Consider the following 26,141-nt stretch of genomic DNA (forward strand, 5'->3'; position numbering starts at 1 on the left):
CTTCTAATAGACTAAGGAGGGCGAAAAAGGAAGTATCTAATTTTATTTAAAAAAGAAACTTGCTCACAAGTAATCACCACTTTCTGGTCAGAGAAGCTGTTCTTTGCAGCATTGAGTTTTTTGGATGGAACCCATTCAATTTTTTATACCCTTCTTCAGTTTTGAGGTTGTATAAAAAACGAGTCTTTCACTATATCCGTGATTTGAGTGTCCAGTATACACAAACATACATTTTAATATTAATGAACGAGTCTATTATATAGGCAAACCCACACATTCTAAGGTCTCAAGTGAAAAGCAACCATCCCCTTATCCTCCATTCTCCGACGGAAACTACCAGTGTTGAACTTGTCCAAGTAGGACATTTCTACACACCCGTGTACAGCCTGCATTATGGGCAATTTTGAAGCTTGCTTAAAAAAAAAAGTCTTGAAATAACCGTCATTCGTATACAACTCCAGCGGCTGGCGATATAGGCTTAATATATCATACAGCTGTTAATGGGTTTTTATTTTCGGAAGCTGTGACAGATTTGCTTTTGCCTGCAGTTTCCACCGCAGTTGGCAGGTGTAACCATCTGAAAGCAAAATACGCACACAACGGATAAAGAAATCCCAGGTGGGCGGGGGCGGGCGGCGGCAGGCAACGGTGGGGCCACGCTGCACCCGAGGGAGCTCCAGCCGTGGCTGGGCCTGTAGCGCACACCGAGAGCCCTCGGACCTCGGACCGTACAGCTCCAGTCCTCCAAACCGGCAGCCCATTCTCCCGGGCGGCTGGGTTGGACGCGCGCGCACTGGACAGCCGCCCTAACAGTGGCAGCCGGGTCTGGACGCGCGCCTGCCACTCCCCTTACCCAATTGGCTTAGGTGGCGGGGCCTGGGTGCGCGTGCGCGCAAACGCCCGGTTGGGCCGCGGCTTCCGGCGCGCTCCTCTCGGGCGGTAGGGGGCGCGCGTCGCGGGGGGCGAACTGTACGAGCTTGGCTCCGTTTGGGGCTGGTGCGGCCCTGGATGACTGGAAGTGGGATGTAGCAAGCAGCCAAGCCAGGGAGGCAGCTCCAAGCCCTCTGACCGAGGTTTCGACGCTTTGGACGCCAGGACCCTCAGTCTCCGGACCTAGCGCGTTTGAGCTCGCGAGTGGTCTGGGCCCCGCGAGTGGAATGGCTGCCGAGGCCCAGCGCTTCGGGCTTCCGCGCGCCCCGTGAACAGTACGGAGCCTCGAGAGACCCCAGATTCAGGCGCGAAAAACCCCGCATGGTAAGGAGCAGGGTTGTTTTGGAAACGCCTGGTTAGCGCTGAGTCTGGTCTGTGCCTTGAGTCTCCTATCTCGCTCTCTGTCGCCTCACCCGCTGACATTCCGGGGCACAGCCTTTGTGCTATATGTGGTGAGGGGCGCAGGGCACGTGGTTGTGGAAGTTTTCTAAGAACTAGAAGAGGTTGTCGCTGTCCGAGAAGTAGGCGGGGTTTCGGGTCCGCGCTTCTAGCTGGGCGGGGGGTCTTCCCCCGGCGGCCAGGGTAAGGGTCACGTGGGCGGGGGGCTGCGGAGCGGTGGGATGCCTTCTGGCTGGGGTCAGAGTAATGAATGACAGGTGCCCGTTCGCTCGCCTGTTGGAACGCGGCACAGTCTGGGCGAGATTGGGCTGGTTCAGAGGGCAGGTTGACTCAGCTTTCCTTTTTGGGCTGGTCAAGTTCGGACACGTTCCGAGTCTGCTGTAAAAGGAGCTAAGCCCTGACTTGTCTCCAGCTGGGGCTATTTAAACCTTACCCTTTCCCAACTATATTCACTGGCAGTTATACCTGTGGTCACACGTACAGCACTCATTTAATCAGGTAAGGGTCGACTTGCTAATGGCTTTAGTTTTAATCAAGGCATTATTTAGCTCCTTTTACATTATTTTGCTTTTGTCTTTTACAGATGTTAAATTATTTCATTTTTATCATTTTTTTCCCCTACTTATAGGCAAATGTGCAATACCAACATGTCTGTATCTACTGATGGTGCTGTAAGCACCTCACAGATTCCTGCTTCGGAGCAAGAGACCCTGGTTGGTATTTTTGTCTCCAGTATAATTAAAAAAAAAGAAAAATCATGGGGTAATCAACTGAATTCCACAGACTCCAATTATAACGTAGCTTTTAAAATTAAATTTGATGTACATAGTTCAGATTTTGCTGTCTAAGGCATAGTTGCAAAGTTTAAGAATCAGTGTTTTGTTAACTCTTTACCCAATAAGTAAAGCATGGATGCTGAGGTTAAGTTTATGTGACCGATTTTTTTTTCTATTTTCTCTGTAATTTTTCAAATTTTTTTTTAAATCTCAGAAGTAATTAGTTCTTGATGTAAAGCTTTTCTACATTTTAGAAATATATAAAAACTGAAAATTTCAGTCTTTGTAATGTGATCCTTTTACTATATGCCTTCCCACAAATATATTTACTTGTATTCAAATCTATGTTATTGTCCTATTTGTACTTTTACTGTTAGATATTTAAACTGCCTCTAATTTTGGAGTGTTATCGTGCTGCTTTGTATATGTGCCATAACACAAATATTATGTGAATATTTTTGTAAAAAAGATTTTATAGAAATAGAATTCCTGGATTCTAAACGGTACATACTTGATGGGTGCTGCTCACCAAAAAGTGTAACAGTTCTCAATCCTAAAACTGAGTATTATCAAATCTTTAATTTTTTTTCTCCCTTTTTTGGGTTATTTAAATTTGTATTTACTAAATTGCTGGTGAGGCTGTACATCTTTTCATTTGTTTTAACACTTGTGTTTTTTCTGGGATTTGCCTGATTTACCTGTTTATTTTTTTAGATTTTATGTGTTTTTCTTAACTATTTAAGTGTTTACCTTTTATCTGTTACAAATGTTGCATTTAACTTTGCTTATGCTTTCACCATTGAAAACTTTTACATATTTGATTTTTTTCCCTTTATGGCTTTTGAATTTCATAGCACGCTTTGGAAGACCTACTGTCACAAGATCATGCAAATATATTTTTGTATTTTCTTCTAGTTTTTTCTGTTTTTTATCTACCTTTTCATCTGGAATTTATTTTTCTTAAATGTAAGATTAAGAATGGTGTTTGTCTTTTATAGTAGTTTTCTTCTTAATGCATGTCTTTTAGCCTTAATAAAAAACTGGTGGGTTTCCATTGCAGATTTTTACTTTGAAGTTATTTCATGTAACTTGAAGTTGATATAACATATACAGTTTTAGGAGACGAAAATAATTTTTAGCTTCTGAGGAAATTCATTCTTTAAATAGCCTAGAAAGTAAAGTGCATATGTAAGCACATAATAAAAGATGTGTTATCAGGACAATTAATAATGAAATTCCTTATTTATTGTGTATTTTTTAGTTTTTCAGTTATGTTTGTTCTGTTGGCAAGTTGGAAACAGGCAATTTTCTTACACTTAATTTGAGAATTAGGTTCCAAACTGAAATGATGTTAGACCTCAAAGTTAGAGAATCTAGAGAGGTTTAGAAGCATCAGGTTTAGAGGCACCAGTCTTCGTGAGGGTGGCAAGCTGTAAAGATACTTGAGTTTTGCAGATTTGGATGCAGCAAGGTTTAGGGGGAGAGAGTAAAACACATTACACATTTTTTTAATAAAATTAAAAAAACATTTATTTTCTCAATAGCACTTGTAAAGCCTCTAGATTAGGGTCAGGCAAACTACACCCTGTGGATTAACTCTGGCCCACTGCTTATTTTTGTAAAGAAAGTTTTAGTGGAATGTAGCCATACCCATTATTTTGCATATTGTCAGTGCTTTAGTGCTACAATGGGAGGACTTGAGTAGTTGTGACAAACTATCTGGCTCACAGTGCTTAATAAATTTTCTGTTTGGCCATTGAAAAAGTTCGTTGGCCTCTGATCTAGTTGATTGGCTTCTGGTATGAATCATGTGTCTTGTCACACTCACTCACCCTTAACCCCCCAGCTCATACCTAGCATTTTCTAGTTTGTGGTAGAAGCCCAATAGATGTTTGCCACATAGATATGTAAATGTAGATCTAGAAAGAGGCAGTATTGATATGGTAAGGAAAAAAATGATAGGTGGTTTGTTTGATGAATGGGAGTTCCAATTTTAGATTTTCCCTCAACCACATCAGCTTAGGTAAGAAAACTTAACTAATCTAATTAACCTTTAGGAGCCTTATCTGTAGAAAGAAAAGATTGGTAAAAGGTCGCATCCTATTCCAAAGATATATTCTCTTTGATTTGCAACTACTTCATAAGAATCTAATTTGAGTAGTCCATTGATTGTTGTTTGCATTTTTAAGGCTGTAAGCAGATGATAGCAATGGCTGGAAGAAAAAGAATAAGGTTCACTGCCTTGGGATGGCTACTGTCTTTTATTGCGTCTGATGATATTTGAGTCTTCCATGATATTTACCTAATAGTAGATCCCCTTCAGCATTTTTTCCCCATACCCTTAATGGTTTATGGTATTAAGTTTATGTAGTCTATTAATTACATTTAGTAGAAACATGATTTTTTTTTTGAGGTCTAACTTTGTGAAATAGTTAAACATAGCGTCTCTTACCTTTGAACTTCTTTATGGACATGTTTGCTGAGGAACTCATAGTTCTGGATTAATTTTGGAAGTATAATAGTATCTGTTTATTCTTTATAGGTTAGACCAAAGCCATTGCTCTTGAAGTTGTTAAAGTCTGTTGGTGCACAAAAAGACACTTACACAATGAAAGAGGTAAGCTACTTAGAGATAAAGAGATAACTGATGTCTTCCTAGTTGTGTATAGCCATACTTTAAGTTTTTATGACCATTGGGGGGAATATTGGTTATGGAGGGATTTTCTGTACGTATAGTAGTTAGCAATACTAAATATTGTGGTAATTTGGACTGTATTTTGAAACTGGAAGAATCTAATTATAATTGAACTTCAGTTCTTAGCTAGTAACTCAGACCAAGGGAAACCCTGGAGGGGCTCTTAACAGTTTCATGCTGTATACCCATTTGACAGACTGAGAAAACCTATGAACCCCTTCTTAGGGGGTTTTAAATGTATGGAATAAAATACATAGAATTTCAAAGGAAACAAAAGTTAAATCAGATGAAGTTGTTAAAATATTAAGTTTGATACATATGTCTTTTTTCATTAACACACTAAATAATAAGATTTAGCATCCAAACTAATAAATAAAATTTTGAAGTAGTGAGGCATATAAATGATATTTTGAGATGTTTGCAATAAGCATAGTATATTGTGAAAACACTTGTAGCTTTTACTGGTGACAAAATCACAGGTATTGTTAATACCATTGTAGTTTGTTTCCTACATTTGTAATTGAAGGAAAAACTAAATTTCAATTAGAAGTCAATGAAAATAAAGATAGAAACATTTTTTTATCCCTCTCCAAATTAAAGGTCTCCACTCTATCCAAGCACTTCTTGGGGGGTGGTCCTTGGATCCCAGGTGTTCTAAACCTCTCCACTAGAGATATGTGAGTATAGTATACCAATCTTTCTGGGGTAGAGATGAGCTGTTTGAAGGACATACGTTCTATTATATGAATATAACATTTCAGTGTGTTTATTTAGTTTTAACTTTGTACACAGAAACATGATTTTCAGTGAGAGATTGGGCCATCCTAGACAAAATTTCTTTGTGAGTGAAATGTGCCTGTTTTTCATCTTCCCCACTTAGTTTTTGGGACTCAGATTTCTTAAAACAGTAAGGTGCTCTACCTTCATCAGGATAGTGGGGCATGAAGAGATTCCATACTTTTTTCCTTTTCAACCATGTTTTTATCAACTTCCTTAATGGATGTTTGGTAGAAGAAAGGATCTCTTTCTTACTTTCCCACTCTCTGGCAAGCATCTTTCCAATCTGCAGTCACACAGGAAAATTTTCTTAGGTCAAAATCCTGCTTAAACCAGTTAAGTCCAGAGTGCCTGCCAAAAAAGTGTCCAGTTAAATGGTGTTTTTAGGGCTGTTGTTTGATTTCATTATTATGTAATTAGTTAAGGAAAGAAAAATGTATGAATTTAGTAGTATATAAAAATAAGAAAATTGATCAAGTCCTTCATTAGTATTTAGAATACTTATAGTAAGCCACATAACGGTAATGTATATATTGTATGATGCAACCTTAGGTTCTAGGATCTTTGTTCTGGGGTATATGGGAGTAGGAAGCATACTGGACTAGGAGTCAGAAGATCTGGGATAAAATCCCAACTCTTAGCTCTGTGTCTTTAGGCAAATTATTTAATTTCTCACCTTTCATTTCTTCATTTCTAATATGGCTGTAACAGTTCTATGAAGTGTCAGATAGAGGAGACAATACTTGCAAAACTACATTGTAAACTATAAAATGCTATGCAAATTTAGGTGGTTTAGAGGTTTGTATGTAGATGCTTTAAAAATGCATTGCCTACTTCTTTGTCTTAATGAAGTACACAGAATATTAATGATTCAGGGTTATTATATATATTATATTAAATAATTATTTTATTATAGATTATGTTAGTATCTTAAGGGCTCATTTCATTCACTGAATTCTCCTAAACTGTTGGGTAATTGTAATTGTTTATTTTCCTCCTTTGCAATCACCTCAGAGGACCATGAGGTTTATGGTGTTTGTGACTATATATTGTATGGTTTGGACACTGCCATATTTTAGTTGGTTTTTTTTTTTTGAAGTTTATTTGATTCTGCAACTTTTTATTCCTATCAACTATTTTGCATTTTACTGCCTTTCCCCTCCTTCCTAAATAAATAGTACCTAGGTTTTGGGCAGAGCAAAAGTCTGCAGGAAAAGAACCTCTGTATTTTAAGGTTTAGTTAAGTAAATCAGAGAAGCAGTATTTCTGCTTCCATTGTATTGAAATTAAAAGGTTTAAAAACAGTTTTCTATTAGAGTGTTGAAAGTTATTCTACCTGGTTGTGGATGTATTTACTAGATTTTTAATCATCTCCAGATAAGAGGTAATATTAAATGTGTTTGAAACTAACTTTTGGTTTTCTTTAATGCTCAAAAATCATATTTTTATTTCAGGTTATATTTTATCTTGGCCAGTATATTATGGCTAAACGATTATATGATGAGAAGCAACAACATATTGTATATTGTTCAAATGATCTTCTAGGGGATTTGTTTGGAGTGCCAAGCTTCTCTGTGAAAGAGCACAGGTAAATTCTTCAGTTTAGTCCATTGTGAAAAGCGAGATGGGCAAGCAATTTGGTTCATATCCACCCTTACTTCTTTTTGTCAGAGAAGAATTGTTATAGATAAATGAGGCTGAAATTTAATTTCTTAGCAATATAGCATTTCTTGAGAATGTTAGCTTTGGAATCTTATAAACCTGGGTTTGAAACCAACTTAACCTCTTTAAACTCTCATTGCCTCATTTGTAAAATAGAGTTAATAAAAATACCCTGTGGGGCAAGTTATAAAGAGATTGTAAAAATACAATATTTGGCACATAGAGAACTTCGTATATTCTCTACAATTACTATATATTATAAATTATTATTATTAAATTGGATTTTATACCACCATGTGGTAAAGACTTAAATTTGAGCCTTACTTTGGGGATACTTTTTTTTTGTCATATACTTTTATGGCATTTGATGAGCTGAATATCTGGATGACATTTCTGGGAACTCAAGACTTTTTCTGTTTAATAGAAATTCCTTGCCCCATTTTTTTTAGCACAGTTGATCTGTGTTGAGCCTTAGAATGTGTATCTTAATAAATGTAATAGATACTTTTCACCTGAAACAATTGCATTTTACTAGTAATTAATGCTCAATAATATAAAAACTAAAAAGATGGTAATTAAATGAGACTTTTTAAACTTTCAGATAACTTCATTATTATAAACATAATGTACTCATTATTGAACTTCAGAGAAAGACAAAGCCGAGAAGAGTGGGAAAAAGTGGTCATGGAAGGGTATTTTTACCATCCCTTTTTTGTATTATGTACCATTTAATGTAGTTGTGAACATTTTTATAACCCACTTTTTAATTTAACATTATATGAGGAAATATCTTTCTGCTGGCGAACCACTTCTCTTTAATATTCACTTATATATCATCATTTTATAATTGGCCTTGGGATATCATCGGTTTGTAATTGGCCTTAGGATATTTTTCATTTAGCTTTAATTTTATAAGTTTATGAAATAATTGTATGTTATATTTGTAACATTTGAATATTCTATCTTATGATAATGTTTGAAGGTGTGTAGTTTCTGATACTGAAAGCCTAATCTTAAAATTATCTTTGACTTGAATTCTAATATGTTGAGAGATTGAGTATTGGGAAAATTATTGAGTTAAAATAAGAACATGGTTAGGTATATTGTTTTTCATGAGTTTAAGAAACTGTGTCACCATTTCCAACAGTGAAGGGAGATAGTTGGGTTTGGCATTTTCCTCTTAACCTAGAGAATTAAAAATGATATCTTTTGATCAATAAATATTTTCTAAAATCATTAATTAAAAAAAAAAAGATATAGGTACTCAAAAGGTATAGAAATACTAGAATACGTGGTCTCCCTACTAGGATATAAGGTGCATGAAGGCAGATATTTTTTTCTGGATCGTTTTTTGCTTTCTCCAGTGTCAAAAGCCGTACCTCCTACATAGTAGATGCTGTTTTTATTTACTGAATGGATGAATATTGCTTTTTTGTCTAATAAATTATAAAAGCAAGAGAGAGGAACCCTTAGATGAATTGAACCAAAATTGATGGACGTCAAGAGTATGATCAAGTTCTTATATAGTGGGTTTTGCATAACCCACTATTTTCTTATGCAGTCTACTTTTAAGTACAAATCTAGAAAATTTCTTTTCTGTTTGGAAATAATTATTCTAACCTACCTCCTTCATGCATGTCCCAACCCTGGGGTTTTTCGGTAAAGTTCAAGTGAAGCATGTTTTAGAAAATGTGAAATTTCTTTGTACTAGAGAGACCTCAGTGACTATTAAAGTCGCTATATGTAATCATAGTAATACTCATTATTATGTTGCTTTTTAGGGACTAGAAACGTGCTGGTGATACAGTTTGAATGCAGTGATTTTTAATTTGATTTTGAGTATTTGTAGTAGTTTATATTAATATATGTTTAAAAGTCTGGTTAAATCCATTTAAATAAATTTTTATTTTAAAATTTGCATTTCTTGATTATTTTTTTCTCCCTACAAGGAAAATATATACAATGATCTACAGAAACTTGGTAGTAGTCAATCAGCAGGGTAAGTTAATACCATAAACTTAATATCTTAAATACATTTTTACAATTTTATATACATGTAGTTATTTTACAATTATGGTTCTCTTTATACAGTTGCTTTAATTATATATTGGATTATAATAAAAGAATGATTTTTTTAATTGAGTTGAAATTCACTTAATATAAAATGTACCATTTTAAAGCATACCATTCAGTGGCATTTAGTATATTCACAATATTGTGCAACCATCACTTATGTTTAGTTCCAAAACGTTTTTCCAGCCTTTGACATCACTTTTTTGTCTCTATGGATTTGCCTATTATGGACATTTCACATAAGGGGAATCATACAGCATGTAAACTTTTGTTTATTTCATTTAGTATATTGATTTTGAGGTTCATCCACCTGAGAAAGTATTCTTCATTCCTTTTCATGGCTGAATAATAATACATTGTATGGGTGTATCACAATATGTTTGTATATATGAAATAAAGCAACATAACACTAAGGTTCTTATGTTGATTTATGATATGTAAAGTTAAATATCTTTGCAGTATCACGTTAAGATTTATTTTGAACTTTAGTTCATTATCTTCCCATGCATATCTGTTCCCCTTTCTGAAACTTCTCTATTTTGCCACTTATTTGTTCACCCAAGATGGAATCTTGGAATTCTTGACTTTCTTTTTCCTTTGCCTGGCATGTCAGACATCAGGTCTTATTGATTTCTACATTTTTAATTTCTCTGAAATTGATCTTTTTCCATGTCTTAGTTTAGTCTTTAATACTTTTTCTGTTATACTATTGCAATTGTCTGTAATAACTGATTTCCCTGCCTCTCTTTTTCTTCTATTTTGCCACAGTAATAAGGCACTCCTCTTTTTAAAATTACCATTTAGGAGTCCCTTTTTGTTCTCTAGATAACAAATTTAATTGCTGTGAGATAGCAATTAAATTTTATCTCTTGAACTAAACCTTTTTGTTAGTGAGTGGCTGAATGCTGCCTCAGTCATGATTCTGGAGTACCAGTTGGGAAGAATGCAGTGATGTGGGAATGACAGCATCACGCTGCTCATAGACATACTTGTGCGGTTTAGCAAGACTCATAGGAGCCGTTATAAGCTGACCCTGCTTACATTCCTATAGTAATGAACTACTTATAGTTCCGTGCAGCAGGCACTGTTAATTCACTTCTGGTTGCTTTTTCACACCATGTTTCCTTGCACTTTCCCAGCCTTAATTCCATGTATTCTCATATCAAATATTTGCTGCTTCTTTGCTCCTCATGCCCTCCCTGTCCCTACCAAATAATCATTGCTCTGTCTTCTCCACTACTTTCTTTATTTATATACTTCTTTTAATATATTTATTACACTTTTATAGTTATTCTTTTATGTATCTTTCTTTTATTTTAGAATTAAATTACTTACATCTCCTGTCTCACGCATTTAATTATTAAAAATTACTCATTCGCCTGCCATGCCAGAGACCCAGGTTCAATTCCTGGAGCCTTCCCATGCCAAAAAAAATAAATAAAATGTACTTATTTAATTTTTGTTGAAAGGTTAAATTATGTAAGAAGTTTGTCCTGGGCTAATATCCATTAAATATTACTTTCTTAGTTTGTGATTATGTGTTTATTTTCTATCAGAACCATCACCTTCAGGCACATCTGTGAGTGAAAACAGGTGTCACCTTGAAGATGGCAGTGATCAAAAGGTAATCTTCAATCACATTTTAGTATGTTTCTTGAAAATTTGAGATTATCTATAACAAAGAATTCTTAGCTTCCTGTTGTTAGATTTAGTTTTTCTATGATCTTTCTTGAATGCCTAGGACCCTGTGCAAGAGCTGCAGGAAGAGAAACCTTCATCTTCAAATTTGATTTCTAGACCAACTATCTCATCTAGAAGGAGAGCAATTAGTGAGACAGGTTTGTATGAATTTTTAGCTTTTTGCTGTTCTTTCTCTTATGAAGTTAGTGCTTCTTATGTTAAATTGTTCTGCTTTTTTTTGGTTTAGACAAATTTCTGAGTTTCTTTCATTCTTGTTTTTGTGTTTTATTTGGTTTTAAAGATTGCTTTTTTGGCAACATTTTTCTGGTTGCTGTGCCTCACTGAAGGATAGCCAGCTCTTAGCTACTCAAGATAATAGTGGACAAAGGTATAAACTTTAACCATTATTCTCAGTCACCTTAACAGTCAAATTTTTAAATTGTTTTTAATGAAGGATGAAACATACCAATGAGTTAAAATAGAGAAAGTAGTAATAGCATCGTAGAAATGAAGAAGACATAATAGCTGGGAATATTTTTATAGAGAAATAAAAGGAGATAGAGCTCTTTTGCCTGATCTTACAGATTGTTCTGTAAGAACAAAAACTGTTTGAGATGAGATAGAATATATAAACCCAGAATGAAATCTTGTACGTGAGGGCAGAGGGCAGGAAGGACAGAGGATGTCTCATTTTAATACATGGAACTGGAACAAATCGTTAGTTATTTGGCAAAATAAAGTTAATCTGTACCTAATCAAAAATGAATTGCAAAGGAATTTAAAAAATAGATGAGAAAGATTACAGCATATTTGAAGATATTCATGTGGCATTTGACAGTTAATTCCTGATTATATAGAAAGTTCCCCCAGATTAATTAGAATAACACTAAAAATTCTAACAGCACAAAAGGGTAGTAACAACAAATTATGCACAAGAAGTCCACTTCTATGAATCTATCCTAGGAATCTAATCAGAAATTCAAAGATTTACATATAGAGATACTCATTATAGTATTGTTATCATTGAAAACATACCATATATGACAATAGAAAATGTTCTTACTTTGTTCCATGGTTGCCTCTTGTCTGGAGATTGCAATAGCCTCCTTATTTTCTCTGTTTCTGTTCTTGCTCTTTCTGTTTCTTTACATAGAAAGAAATTGTAAAAGGCAATTTGGATTATGTCACTCTCCCACATTGCTCCTTTGGTGGCTTGCATTTGGCCTCCAAATAAAATCCACACTTTTTATACCTTGGCCTTCAAGGCCCTAATATGTCATTAATCTGGTCTTTTTCATTTTTCCTTTCCTGTACTCTTTCAGTCACTTTAGTTTTTTGATTACTCGGACAAGTTAGACATTTTAGTGCTTTAAGACCTTTGCACACACAGGTTTTTTTTTCCTGCTTGGAACTCTTCTACTTCAACCGTGCAAGGCTTGTTCCTCATTTTTCTGTTTTGCTTAACTATGATCTCAGAGAGGCCGTCTTTAACCACCCAGGAAAAATAGGTCCCTTGTTATTCTTTTCCTTAGTTCTCTGTTTCCTTCTTAGCACTCATTGCAGCTACATTTCCCATGCCATGCTGTTTGAATGAAAGTTTCTTCTGGAGGAGGGACGATGACTGACTTCTGTTCACTATTGTATGCCTGAGCACTGTGTCAGATATAAAGCAGGTGTTCAAGTTTGTGGATTAAATGGTTTAATTATGATGAATAGAATATGAATGTATGTGATGGACACTTCTGCAGCCATTAAAAATAATATGGCCAAGGAGAGGGTTCTTGATTTCATTGAGAAAAAAAACGCCCCCAAGTTGTACATACCATGTAATTCAAATATTATTAAAAAAAAATAAATTATTAAATAAATGAAAACTGGAAAGTTATTACACTAAAATGTTAATAGCAGTTGCCTCTTAACAGTAGCATTAAAGATGATTTAGATTTTGTTTTTTATTTTTCTGTTTAGATTTCTAAATTAATAATCTATTGCTTTAGTAATCAGAAAAAAGCTGCAAATATTATTATTATTATTATTATTTTTTTGCATGGTAGGCATCAGAAAACGAACCTGGGTCTCTGGCATGGCAGGCGAGAACTCTGCCTGCTGAGCCGCTGTGGCCTGTCCAAATATTATTTTTTAATGGAGGTAAAAATATGGATCATTAGCATGGTTTGGTTCCAGTACATTCAACCAAGATTACCTTTTCTTATAGGGAATACAAAAATGATTAAGAACTTTTATATGAAGAATTTGTGATCTAGTTGTGGATATAAACAAAATTTACTTACAGTATAGGAATGAGTGTTTTGGGAATTCACAGGAAGAAGAGATGACTTCTAATTAGGTAGGTCGAGAGAGAAATAGAGTGAGCAAAGCTGTGAGAGTCATACCTATTTCAGACATGTGAATATTTCATTTATTCCCATATCCCTATTAGATTTTTTACATATAGGTCTGCAAAAATATCCTTGCACATGTACCCTTAAATAGTTACCCGGGATAGAGAAGTTGTCCTTAAAGTGTTCCACTATTTTACACTCTTTACCAACAGAGTATAAAAATGACCTTTCTCTAAAATCCTCCCTGATACTGGATAATCTTTCATTTTAAAATGCTGTCTCAAATTTTAATTTGCATTTCCTCGATCACAAGGAAGTACATAATCACTTTTCATATGTTTATTGGTTGTTTGTATTTCTTCTAGAAATTTGCTCTTCATATCCTTGACTTTTTTTTTAAATCAAGTTTATCTGTCCCTTACTTGATTTTATATAAGTTGGATATTAACCATTTTCTATCTTATATGTTGCAGATCCTTCTTTTAGTCTGACGTTTGTATTTTAATTTTTGTTTGTGATATTTTTATTTTGCCATGTAAACCTGAACCACATAGTATAATCTTGACAGTCTTTTTTTCTGAGAGCATTGTAGTGTTATGTTTTAAGTCTCCACCCCAGTATGTTAATATTCTCTTATTGTTGTTTAAATTATTTCTTCATGTTTGGCCACCTGAGATTTATTTTTAATGTCTGTTGTAAGGAAGGGTTCTAATTTATGTTCCTGACAGATTTGGTTAACATTCTGACTTTTTAAGTCAGAGATAATTTATTATTTAAAATAAAATGGACAGCTTTCAGCAGTTTTGATTCCTGTTGAAAGTAGAGGGCACTGAAGAAATTGTAATATCAGGAATACCTTCTAAATAAATGAAACATTTTTGGTTCTTTTCAGAAAATAAAAGGATGAAATCTTAAATTCTGAAGTTTGATCTTGACAGAATTCTGAGATTGGTTGGTTAAGAAAAACTCTTGCTGGATTTAATTGATTGTGACTTATGGAGATAAAGTTCTAAAAAGAAGATTAAAATGCTTTTCTAAAATGCATTGCTCTGTTGTAGTGCTCAGATCCAGTGACACAGTGTTGACTTTTGAACACCAGTGTTGTTCAGTGGCTTTTGAAATTTTAGTAATTATTATTTTTCTTTCTTTAATTTCATTCAAACGAAAGTTCACTACAAGTAGGTGCTCAAGACAGCACAATTTCTAAGATTAACTTTTTTTCCTTACATATTCAGAAGAAAATTCAGATGAATTAGCTGGTGAACGACAAAGAAAGCGCCACAAATCTGATAGCATTTCCCTTTCCTTTGATGAGAGCCTTGCTCTGTGTGTCATAAGGGAGCTATGTTGTGAAAGAAGCAATAGCAGTGAATCAACAGAGACTCCATCAAATCTGGTAATCTCATTTTAAATACAGTAAAACTTTATTTAAAATCTTAAAGCAAGACTTCTTAAAATTTCCAGAATTAGATAATTATGGTAATCTTAATAAGCAGATGTCAGTTAATCTGCTAGTTCTATCTAATTAACAGATAGAATACATATATATGATAAGAGATCGTTGCTAAACGTAAGGGTAAATTTTCCTTTTGAATAAAACTACAATAAAGATCTCCCCTACCCCCAATCCTAGGTTTGGGGAGAAGGGTGGAAGATAGTGGAGTTATTAGTTGCATTGGGGTGCATTGGTAAAATAAGTACCGATATTCATAGTTATTAATGTCATCCTGTTTATTGGAGAACCTTTGTGGGTTACTTCACCAGTAGTAAATGGAAATAAATTGGAGTACAATGATATCTGAGAATTTGGAAGTTTTGCTTAAAGAAATGAGGGAACAAAATGAATATTTGACTCAATTAAATATTTTAGAATTCTAAGGGAAATTTGTCTTGAATATTTAGAGTAAAAATATCTTTTTATTATAGCCATTAGCATCTAAATCATCATATTTGGAGCTTAGTTTTGTCTTTTAGGGTCTAGACATCAGGTAAGATCTATTTACTAATGTTGTAAAATGTTGGGTATTACTGCATGAGTGATAGGAGAGTACCAGTACTTTCTGATTATACAAAATTTGAAAGATTTAGCCAGGAGTAAAATTCCTGAGAGATATCATTGAAAGAATTTGGTAAATACTTTGTTAATAAGAATTTGACAAATGAGATGTTTGTTTCCTTATAGTTAAATAAACATTTGTCTTTAAAATATTGTTCAACTTGAGCTTTTCTTTGTGGTATGGCAGTGTCTCTTGGTCATTATTCTGAATATTAGGAATTAGTTTATAGTTCACTAGAATTAAGAGACCAAGCAAATCATGATAGTGATCTATTCTTTTTATATGCTCTTGTTACTGTCTGGTTTTTTTGTTTGTTTTTTTACGTTTTTCTCTTTCAAAGGGGTGAGTGTACAGATATAGAAGCATCTCCTAGAGTTATCACTTAATGAAATTATTACTCATGTATGCCACTGTGTGGTATTACGAACTCCAGCTCGGTCTGAGCAAGTTCATCATTCAGTAAATATTTAAGTTCCTTTTCTATGCCAGGTTCCATATTTGGCCCTGGAGATGCAGTGGTAATCAAGGTAGGGGCATGATCCCTGCTCTCATGGGGAGAGAGACCATAAACAATTAAACATAATTAAAAATTTTAATAAGTGCTATAAAAAAAATGGGGTTTTGAGAACATATCATGATGGAAGAAAAGTGGTAAAAGTATAGCTGGGGGAAATACTGACTTCAGACAGGGTGGACATGGAGGACCTTTCTGAGGAGGAAACTTGTACATTGAAAGAAAGATGGTTGAAGGGTGAAAGGAGCTACATCTGAAGAGTGGAGGGAATAGTGTTTTAGGTAGAATGCTCAGAGGATAGTACCTATGAAGCCCTTGACGTAGGAAAGGCTTATTTAGTTGAATAACTATATGATACCTATATCATTAGCCAAGTTTATGCTTTAAAGTTAGCACTGTTAATTTGTATTCACTTTGTTCTGTTGAGCCTCTGACCAGGCTTCACAGCAGAAGGTGGGGCATGTGAGAGAATAAATAGTATTTTATTATTTTCAAATTAGATTATACTACTATCAGCAAAACAGATTATGAATATATGTGATCTGGAAAATCAAATCCAGTTAAGGAAAAGTTGACATGTACACAAACTTTCATGTTTGGTTTATTTTATTTCTTATAAATGGTTTTAAAAAATAGAAACACTACACCCCATTTAACTGATAGTCTTTATTAAATTACATCAGAATTCTAGCTAAGTGATGTTTATAGTCCTTGTTCTTGCTTTGTATCTGGGATACCACCTTATTATTAAAATAAGTTACAGGGTCTTTCTTTTTTCTCTTTGTTAGTCCTGTCCTGTCCTTTCATAAAAATCCTGTCTGTTAAAAATCTGTGGTTTTTCAGGTTTAGTTTCTAGTTTTGAAAGCTTTCAGTAGAGCCAATTTTTTTTTCACTTTTGTTTACCTTGTATGAGAATGTTATAGCCATCATTTAGTGTTTTCATTTACCAATTTATGAAGGAAAGGCATAGCCTATTGGTGTTTCAGTAGAGTTAAAAGAAAGTACATTCCCATTCCATCTTTTCTTTCTTTTGGGTGTAATAAATTGGGAACTTAAGGTACTGTAGTCTAAGTTCAGAATTAGGCCCTTCACATCATACTATTATTTTATCATCTTAGCAGCCTTAAACTTCTTTTTACAGGTAGGAAAACTAAGACTTGGGGACTTAGGGATTAAGTAACTTGTCTAGGATTTTCACACTAATTGTCATAAATTGAATTTCTCATTACAAAATCTAAGGTCTTTCCAAGTCAAGCCAGTGTCATGCTTTGTGAAAATACATTGTTTTAAAGTTTCTGAGCCATTCTTTTTTGAACATTAGCTAAAACTTTATCATTCTAAAAAATGTTCTCTTGAGTGTTGGGGGCCCTCAGTCGTTGTAAGATAATATACTTGTTTTGTTTTTGTAGATGATTGTTTAATCCAAATCCCCTTTATAGATGAAATAGTGGAATAAGAATGTCTATCCTGACAGCTATACCAGTGAACTTTTTCAGTTCTAGCAGCTTTAGGCTCTTCTGCTTTGTACATGTGTTTAACTTTACCCACTGACAGCAAAGATTTGAGACCGGAGGTCTTATTACCTTCTTATGCTATTAAAGTCCAAAGATAAGGAATCAGATAAGCAGATAATGGAATTTTAAATTTTCAAAATTGTCTGAAAGCTCTTCACAAGAAATTAAAAATCTCATTATTGTGTTATAACTAGCATTCTACAAATCTGTATGATATAAAGATGATTAAGACATGGTCTTAACTCTTGAAGTGCTTATAATTAAAATGGGAAACGTGTGCAAAAATTATGTTTCGCTTAATTTATGTATGAGAATATGTAATGCTCAGTAACACCATTAGTAGTAACTAAAGGCAGAAGAGCCATTGCCTTGATGGAAGCTTTGCTGAAGCATATAGTGGGTATCTTTGGAAACATACCGGTCACAGAGATAAAGTCTGGAAGTTGAAGTGCTAAGATTGGTTTACGAAGCAATCTACATAGGCCAGGAACAATCTACATAGGCCGGGACATGTCTAGTTGGAGATAAGATGAAACTTTTAATATAGGCATACTAAATGTACCTTGAATGTCAAGGGGCTTTGGCCATTTTCTTTATGTAATGGGGTTTTGAACAGGAAACTGTTGTAGTAATAACCTAGACTCTTAATCTAGTGCCAGTGTGCAAGATTTGAGGAAGAAATAGAAGGGCAGAGATAAGTTAGGAAGCTGTTAAAAGCCAAGATGAAATAAATGTCACTTTTTTCTTTTTTTCTTAGGATCTTGATGCTGGCATAAGTGAACATTCTGGTGATTGGATGGATCAGGATTCAGTTTCAGATCAGTTCAGTGTAGAATTTGAAGTTGAATCTCTCGATTCAGAAGATTATAGCCTTAGTGAAGAAGGACCAGAACCCTCAGATGAAGATGATGAGGTAGATTTGTTTTTCCTTTAACAATTAAAAAATTGTTAAACATTTTCCATGTTCATTAGCTTTTAAGATTGAAGTAATCATTTATTAATTTCACTTAAATCCTTGTCTCTTGATTTGTACAAACAAGAATTTTGGTTTGCAGACATAGGCTTTTGTGTTCTTTCTGTTTTATGTTCTCATAATTAATGCCAAGAATTCCAAAGATGTTAATGTGCATTCTTATAATTCCCTGTTCATTAAAAAAAAAAATCTCCTCCCCCTCCCTTAAAAATTAATTTGCTTTTTATAAAATTAAAGCATTTACACAAAATCAAGTAGTACCCCCAGATTGTTTCTTGGAGTTGGCTGCTTTCAATATTTCTAGCTATTTCTGTTGTTAATTAATACTGTCCTATGTATATTATATAAAATCAATATATATATTTCAAAGTGCTTTTTATGAATCTTTATTTTTTGTGTATATTTTTAAACTTTTTTATTGTATAGTACAACATATATACAAAGCAAAGAAATAAAGAAGCAATAGTTTTCAAAGTACTCTTCAACAAGTAGTTGCAGGACAGATCCCAGAGTTTGTCATGGGCCATATGATCCTCTCAGATTTTTCCTTCTACCTGCTCCGGAATATAGGAGGCTAGAGGGCTTAAGTATTTTTTTTATCATCACAATTGACTTTTTTTGTGGAAAATAACATATATACAAAACAATAAATTTCAAAGCGCAGTACCACAATTAGCTGTAGAACGTATTTCAGAGTTTAACATGGGTTACAATTCCACAATTTTAGATTTTTACTTCTAGCTGCTCTGAAATATTGGAGACTAAAAGAGATATCAGTTTAATGATTCAGCATTCATATTCATTTGTTAAGTCCTGTCTTCACTGTATAACTCCACCATCACCTTTGATCTTTCCTTCCCTCTCCTTAGGAATGTTTGGGCTATGACCATTCTAAGTTTTTCATATTGGAAGGGTCTCTTGCTAATATGGGGTAGGGCGATGGAACTATTTGATATTCTGGAGGATGGGCCCTCCAGGTTTCAGAACTTATATGGAACAGAGACCCATCTGGAGGTTGTAAGTTTCTGGAAAGTTACTCTAGTGCATGGAACCCTTGTGGAATCCTTTGTATTGCCCTAGGTTTTCTTTAGGATTGGCTGGAATGGTTCTGGTTGGGGCTTGACAGGTTATGATAGGTAGCAAGGTCTAACTGAAACTTGTGTAAGACCAACATCTAGAATAGCCTCTCGACTCTATTTATAAACTCTCTCAGCCATTGATACCTCATTTAATACATTTCTTTTACCCCTTTTGGTCAGGATGGAATTGTTGCTCCCACAGTGCCAGGGCCAGATTCATGCCTGGGGGTCATCTCTTGCATTGCCAGGGGAGACTCTGACCCCTGGATGTCATATCCCATATAGGGGGGAGGGCAAGGATTTCGCTTGTAGAGTTGGGCTTAGAGAGAGTGAGGTCACATCTGAGCAACAAAAGAGGTCCTCCAGCAGTAATTCTGGACCTACCTATAGGTAGTCTAAGCTCTCTGCTACCTACATAAGCTTCACGAAAGTAAGTAAGCCCCGGGGACGAGGGTATGGCCTATTGATTTGGGTCTGAACTTTGACACAGTATCAGGGGATTCCCTAATGGTAAGGTTTAATAGTTCCATATTTTTTCTCTTATCCCTCAAGGAACTTTGCTAATACTTATTTTTTTTTTAATTTTAATTACTAAAACCAATCAACTACAATATAAACATTCTTTTTTTCCTATCACATAGTTGTATATTTATCATCATGATCATTTCTTAGAACGTTTGTATCAATTCAGAAAAAGAAATAAACAGAAAACAGAAAAAAATTCATGCATACCATACCCCTTACCCCTCCCTTTCATTGATCACTAGCATTTCAATCTACTAAATTTATTTTAGCATTTGTTCCCCTATTATTAATTTATTTTTAATCCATGTTTTTTACTCATCTGTCCGTAAGGTAGATAAAAGATGCATCAGATGCAGGATTTTCCTAATCACACAGTCACATTGTGAAAGCTATGTCATTATACAATCATCTTCAAGAAACATGTCTGCTAGAACACAACTCTATGTTTTCAGGCAGTTCCCTCCAGCCTCTCTGTTATGGTTTAACTAAAAAGGTGATATCTATTTAATGTGTAAGAATAACCTCCAGGATAACTTCTCGACTCTGTTTGTAATCTCTCAGCCATTGACACTTTATTTTGTCTCATTTCGCTCTTCCCCCTTTTGGTCAAGGTTTTCTCAATCCCTTGGTGCTGAGTTCCAGCTCATTCTAGGATTTCTGTTCCATGTTGCCAGGAAGGTCCACATCCCTGGGAGTCATGTCCCACATAGAGAGGGGGAGGGCAGTGAGTTTGCCTGTTGTTTTGGCTGAGAGAGAGAGGCCACATCTGAGCAACTAAAGAGGTTCTCTTGGGGGTGACTCTTAGGCCTAATTTAAGTAGGCTTAGCTTATCCTTTGTGGGGTTAAGTTTCATATGAACAAACCCCAAGATTGGGGGCTCAGCCTGATGCGGGATTGTCCCCACTACTGGTGAGAATATCAAGAATTCTGCACTTGGGGAAGTTGAATTTTCCCCCTTTCTCACCATTCCCCAAGGGGACTTTGCAAATACTTTTTTATTCACTGTTCAAATCCTTCTGGGATTTATTGAGGCATCAATCTGGACAAACCTACAAAATCTCATGCCCTACTCAAGGTTCCATGTACTTATGGTGTTCAATTAAGCTATCCACATAAGTTAAATTAGGAAATGCACTAGTTCAAATATAAATTTTGTACCAAATAAACATTTTTTGCTTTAGTCTTACGCAGAAGTTAGTTTTAAAATACTAATTACCATCAATTTTCAACATCCTGCATTATTGACATTCCTTTGTTTTTCCTCATGCAGGACATTTTAAAATTTGTACATTTAGTCACTATCATTATACACTCTAGGCATTCCTAGATTATGCCATCTCAGTCTTTATCATTTATTTTTCCTTCTGATTTCATTTGTGCCCCCAGGCCTCCTCTCTCTATCATTCTCAGGTTCAGTTTCATCCATTGTTCTAACATTATTGTGTTACAGTTAGGTAGTATTGTACTATCCATTTCTGAATTTTTACAATCAGTCCTGTTGCACCAATCTGTCTCCCTTCAGTTCCAGTTACCCAATATCTACCCTATTTCTAACTCCTGATGCCTCTGTTCTTAACTGAAATTATTCAAGTTCATTCATTAATGTTAGTTTATATCAGTGAGACTATCCAGTATTCGTTCTTTTGTTTCTGGCTAATCTCACTCAGCATAATGTCCTTAAGGTCCATCCATGTTGTTGCATACTTCATAACTTTATTCTGTCTTAGAGCTGCATAATATTCCGTCATATGCATATATCACAGCTTGTTTAGCCACTCATCTGTTGATGGACATTTGGGCGGTTTCCATCTCTTCACAATTGTAAATAATGCTGCTATAAACATTGGTGTGCAAATATTCTTTTTTGTCTTGCCCTCATCTCCTCTCAGTAGATACCTAGCAATGGTATTGCCAGTCATCTGGCAGTTTTACACTTAGCTTCCTGAGGAACCACCAAACTGCCTTCCACAGTGGTTGTACCATTTGACATTCCCACCAATATTGGATAAGTGTGCCTCTTTCTCCACATCTTCTCCAGCACTTGTTCTTTCTGTTTTATTGATAATGGCCATTATCAATAATGCCCACAATGACATCTCATTGTGGTTTTGATTTGCGTTTTCCTAATAGCCAGGGAGTTGGGCATCTTTTCATGTGCCTTTTGGCCATTTTTATTTCCTCTTCTGAGAAGTGTCTGTTGATGTCCTTTGCCCATTTTGTAATTGGGTTGTCTGTCTTCTTGTTGTTGAGTTGAACAATCTCTTTATATATTCTGGATACTAGACCTTTACCTGATATATTGTCTCCAAAAATTATCTCCCTTTGTGTAGGCTGTCTTTTTACTTTCTTGACAAAGTTCTTTGATGAACTTGACAAGTGTTTAATTTTGAGGAGTTCCCATTTCCTTCTTTCTTTCTTCATTGCTTGTGCTTTGGGTATAAGATCTATGAAAACACCTCCTATTATAAGCTTTATAAGATATTTCCCTACATTTTCTTCTAACAGTTTTATGGACTTAAATCTAATGTTTAGGTCTTTGATCCATTTTGGGTTAATTTTTGTATACTGTGTGAGATATGGATCCTCTTTCATTCTTTTGCATGTGGATATCCAGTTCTCTAGGCACCATTTATTGAAGAGACTGTTCTGTCCCAGGTGAGTTGGCTTGACTGCCTTATCAAAGATCAATTGTCCATAGATGAGAGGGTCTATATCTGAACACTCTATTCGATTCTTTTGGTCATTATACCTATCTTTGTGCCACTACCATGACATTTTGACCACTGTAGCTTCATAATATGCCTTAAAGTCAGGTAGCATGAGACCACTGACTTCATTTTTCTTTCTCAGGATGTTTTTACCTATTCGGGGAACCCTGCCCTTCCAGATAAATTTGATCATTGGTTTTTCTATTTCTGAAAATTAAGTTTTAGGGATTTTAATTGGTATTGTATTGAATCTGTAAATCAATTTAGGTAGATTTGACACCTTAACTATGTTTAATCTTCTATCCATGAACACAGTATGCCCTTCCATTTATTTATGTCTTCTGTGATTTCTTTTAGCAATTTCTTGTAGTTTCCTTTCTATAGTTCTTTTGTATCCTTAGTTAATGTATTCTTAAATATTTTATTCTTTTGGTTGCAATTGTAAATGAAAATTTTTCTTGATCTCCCCCCTCAGATTGTTCATTACTAGTGTATAGAAACACTACAGAATTTTGAGTGCTGATCTTGTAACTGCCACTTTGCTGCACTCATTTATTAGTTCTAGTATTTTAGCTGTGGATTTTTGGTTTTTTTCACATATAGTATCATATCATCTGCAAATGGTGAGAGTTTGCTTCTTTGTTTCCAACTTTGATGCCTCGTATTTCTTTTTCTTGTCTCATTGCTCTGGCTAGAACTTCCAATACAATGTTGAATAGCAATGGTGATAGTGGACATCCTTGTGTTGTTCCTGATCTTAGCGGGAAGGTTTTCAGTTTTTCCCCATTGAGATGATGTTAGCTGTGGGTTTTTCATATATTCCCTTTTTCATGTTAAGGAAGTTCCCTTCTACTCCTGTCTTTTGAAGTGTTTTCAACAAGAAAAGATGTTGAAATTTGTCAAATGCCTTTTCTGCATTAATCGAGATGAGCATGTGGTTTTTCTGCTTTGATTTGTTGATATGGTGTATTACATTATTGATTTTCCTATGGTGAACCATCCTTGCATACCTGGGATGAATCTTGCTTGGTCATGGTGTATAATTCTTTTAATTATAAAAAATTCAATTTGCAAGAATTTTGTTGAGGATTTTGCATCTGTAGTCATAAGAGAGATTGATCTGTATTTTTATTTTCTTGTAATATCTTTGTCTGGCTTTGGTCTGAGGGTGATGTTGGCTTCATAGGATGAGTTAGGTAGCCTTCCCTCCTCTTCAATTTTTTGGAAGAGTTTCAGCAGCATTCTCACTAATTCTTTCTTAAATGTTTGGTAGAATTCACATGTGTAGTTATCTGCTCCTGGACTTTTCTTTTTTGGGAACTTCTTATTGACTAATTCAATTTCTTTACTTGTGATTTGTTTGTTGAGATCATCTATTTCTTCTCGATTCAGTGTTGGTTGTTCATGCCTATCTAGGAAGTTGTCCATTTCATCTATATTGTCTAGTTTATTAACATGAAGTTGTTCATAGTATCCTCTCCTTACCTCCTTTATTTCTGTGGGGTCGGTGGTTATGTCTCCTCTTCCATTTCTAATTTTATTTATTTGCATCCTCACTCATCTTCTTTTTGTCAACTTCACTAAGGGTCCATCAATCTTATTGATTTTCTCATAGAACCAACTTCTGGTTTTGTTGATTTTCTCAACTGTTATCATGTGCTCAGTTTCATCTCTAGTCTTCATTATTTCTTTCCTTTTGGTTGCTTTGGGGTCATTTTGCTGTTCTTTCTCTAGTTCTTCCAAGTGAACAGTTAATTCTTACATTTTTGCTCTTTCTTCTTTTTTGGAATAGGCATTTAGGGCAATAAATTTCCCTCTTAGCACTGCCTTTGCTGCATCCCATAAATTTTGATATGTTGTGTTTTCACTTTCATTTGCCTCAAGATATTTACTGATTTCTCTTGTAATTTCTTCCTTGACCCACTGGTTGTTTAAGAGTGTGGTGTTGAACCTCTGTATGTTTGTGAATTTTCTGACCTTCTGCCTAGTATTGATTTCCAACCTCATTCCTTTATGATCTGAGAAAGTGTTTTGTATGATTTCAATCTTTTTAAATTTCTTGAGACTAGCTATGTGACCCAGCATATCATTTATCCTTGAGAATGATCCATGAGCACTTGGGAAAAAGGTACATCCTGCTGTTGTGGGGTATAATGTTCTATAAATGTCTGTTAAGTCTAGCTCATTTATTGTATTATTGAAATTCTGTTTCTTTATTGATCCTCTGTCTAGATGTTCTGTCCATTGATGAGATTGGGGAATTGAAGTCTCCAACTATTATGGTAGATGTGTCTATTTCTCTTTTTGGTATTTGCTTCTTGTATTTTGGAGCATTCTGGCTCGGTGCATAAATATTTATGATTGGTATGTCTTCTTATTGAATTGTTCCTTTTATTAATACATAGTGTCCTTCTTTGTCTCTTTTAACTGTTTTACATTTGAAGTCTAATTTGTTGAATATTACTGTAGCTACTCCTGCTCTTTTCTCATTGTTATTTGCATGAAATATCTTTTCCCAACCTTTCACTTTCAACTTATGTTTATCCTTGGGTCTAAGATTTGTTTCCTGTAGACAGCATATAGATGGGTCTTGTTTTTTAATTACCTCTGCCAGTCTGTGTTTTGATTGGGGAGTTTAATCTGTTAACATTTAGTGTTATTATTGTATGGGCAGTACTTTCTTTTTCCATTTTTCGTTTTGGATTTTATATGTCATATCTAATTTTCCTTCTTTTTACCTTTACTGATAGTCTTCATTTGTACACTCTTCTCCATGCCTTTCTCTCCTGTCTTTTCATATCTGTCACTAGTGTTCTCTTTAGTATTTCTTGTGGAGCCAGTCTGTTGGTCACAAATTCTCAACAGTGATTTTTTTGTCTGAAAATGTTTTAATTTCTCCTTCATTTTGAATGACAGTTTTGCTGGATATTGAATTCTTGGTTGGCAGTTTTTCTCTTTTAGTAATGTCAATATATCATCCCACTGTCTTCTTGCCTCCATGGTTTCTGCTGAGAAATCTACGCATAGTCTTATTGGGCTTCCCTTGTATGTGATGGATTGCTTTTCTCTTGCTACTTTCAAGATTCTCTCTTTCTCTTTGACATCTGACATTTTGATTAGTACATGTCTTGGTGTACATCTGTAGGATCTATTCTGTTTGGGGTATGCTGCACTTATTTGATCTGTAATTTTAAGTCTTTCATAAGAGTTGGGAAATTTTCAGTGATGATTTCCTCCGTTAGTTTTTCTCCTCTTAATCCCTTCTCTTCTTCTGGAACACCCACAACATGTATGTTTGTGCGCTTCATGTTGTCATTCAATTCCCTGTGTCCCTGCTCGTATTTTCCATTCTTTTCCCTTTATTTTCTTTTGCTTGTCAGATTTCAGATGTCTCATCCTCCAGTTCACTAATCCTATCTTCTGCCTCTTGAAATCTG

General features: G+C 34.9%; 1 protein-coding gene across 2 annotated transcripts in view; it reads left to right on the top strand.

The window, feature by feature from the left end:
* The first annotated feature begins 920 nt into the window (after positions 1-920).
* MDM2 (MDM2 proto-oncogene) overlaps positions 921-26,141 on the top strand; it is a 42,164-nt gene continuing 16,943 nt past the window's right edge. Inside the window, exons 1-9 of one of the 2 annotated variants that reach the window (XM_077111366.1) lie at positions 921-1,254; positions 1,958-2,042; positions 4,648-4,722; positions 7,032-7,165; positions 9,189-9,238; positions 10,869-10,936; positions 11,054-11,150; positions 14,570-14,730; positions 18,177-18,332. In XM_077111366.1, coding sequence (XP_076967481.1) covers positions 1,962-2,042; positions 4,648-4,722; positions 7,032-7,165; positions 9,189-9,238; positions 10,869-10,936; positions 11,054-11,150; positions 14,570-14,730; positions 18,177-18,332 — 822 coding nt within the window. In that variant the 5' untranslated portion in view covers positions 921-1,254; positions 1,958-1,961. Of the gene's footprint in view, positions 1,255-1,570; positions 1,828-1,957; positions 2,043-4,647; positions 4,723-7,031; positions 7,166-9,188; positions 9,239-10,868; positions 10,937-11,053; positions 11,151-14,569; positions 14,731-18,176; positions 18,333-26,141 lie in introns of those variants that run through there. The other variant, XM_077111367.1, reaches the window with a different exon arrangement.

This window comes from Tamandua tetradactyla, chromosome 7 (assembly GCF_023851605.1).
Source record: "Tamandua tetradactyla isolate mTamTet1 chromosome 7, mTamTet1.pri, whole genome shotgun sequence".
Classification (NCBI taxonomy): domain Eukaryota; kingdom Metazoa; phylum Chordata; class Mammalia; order Pilosa; family Myrmecophagidae; genus Tamandua; species Tamandua tetradactyla.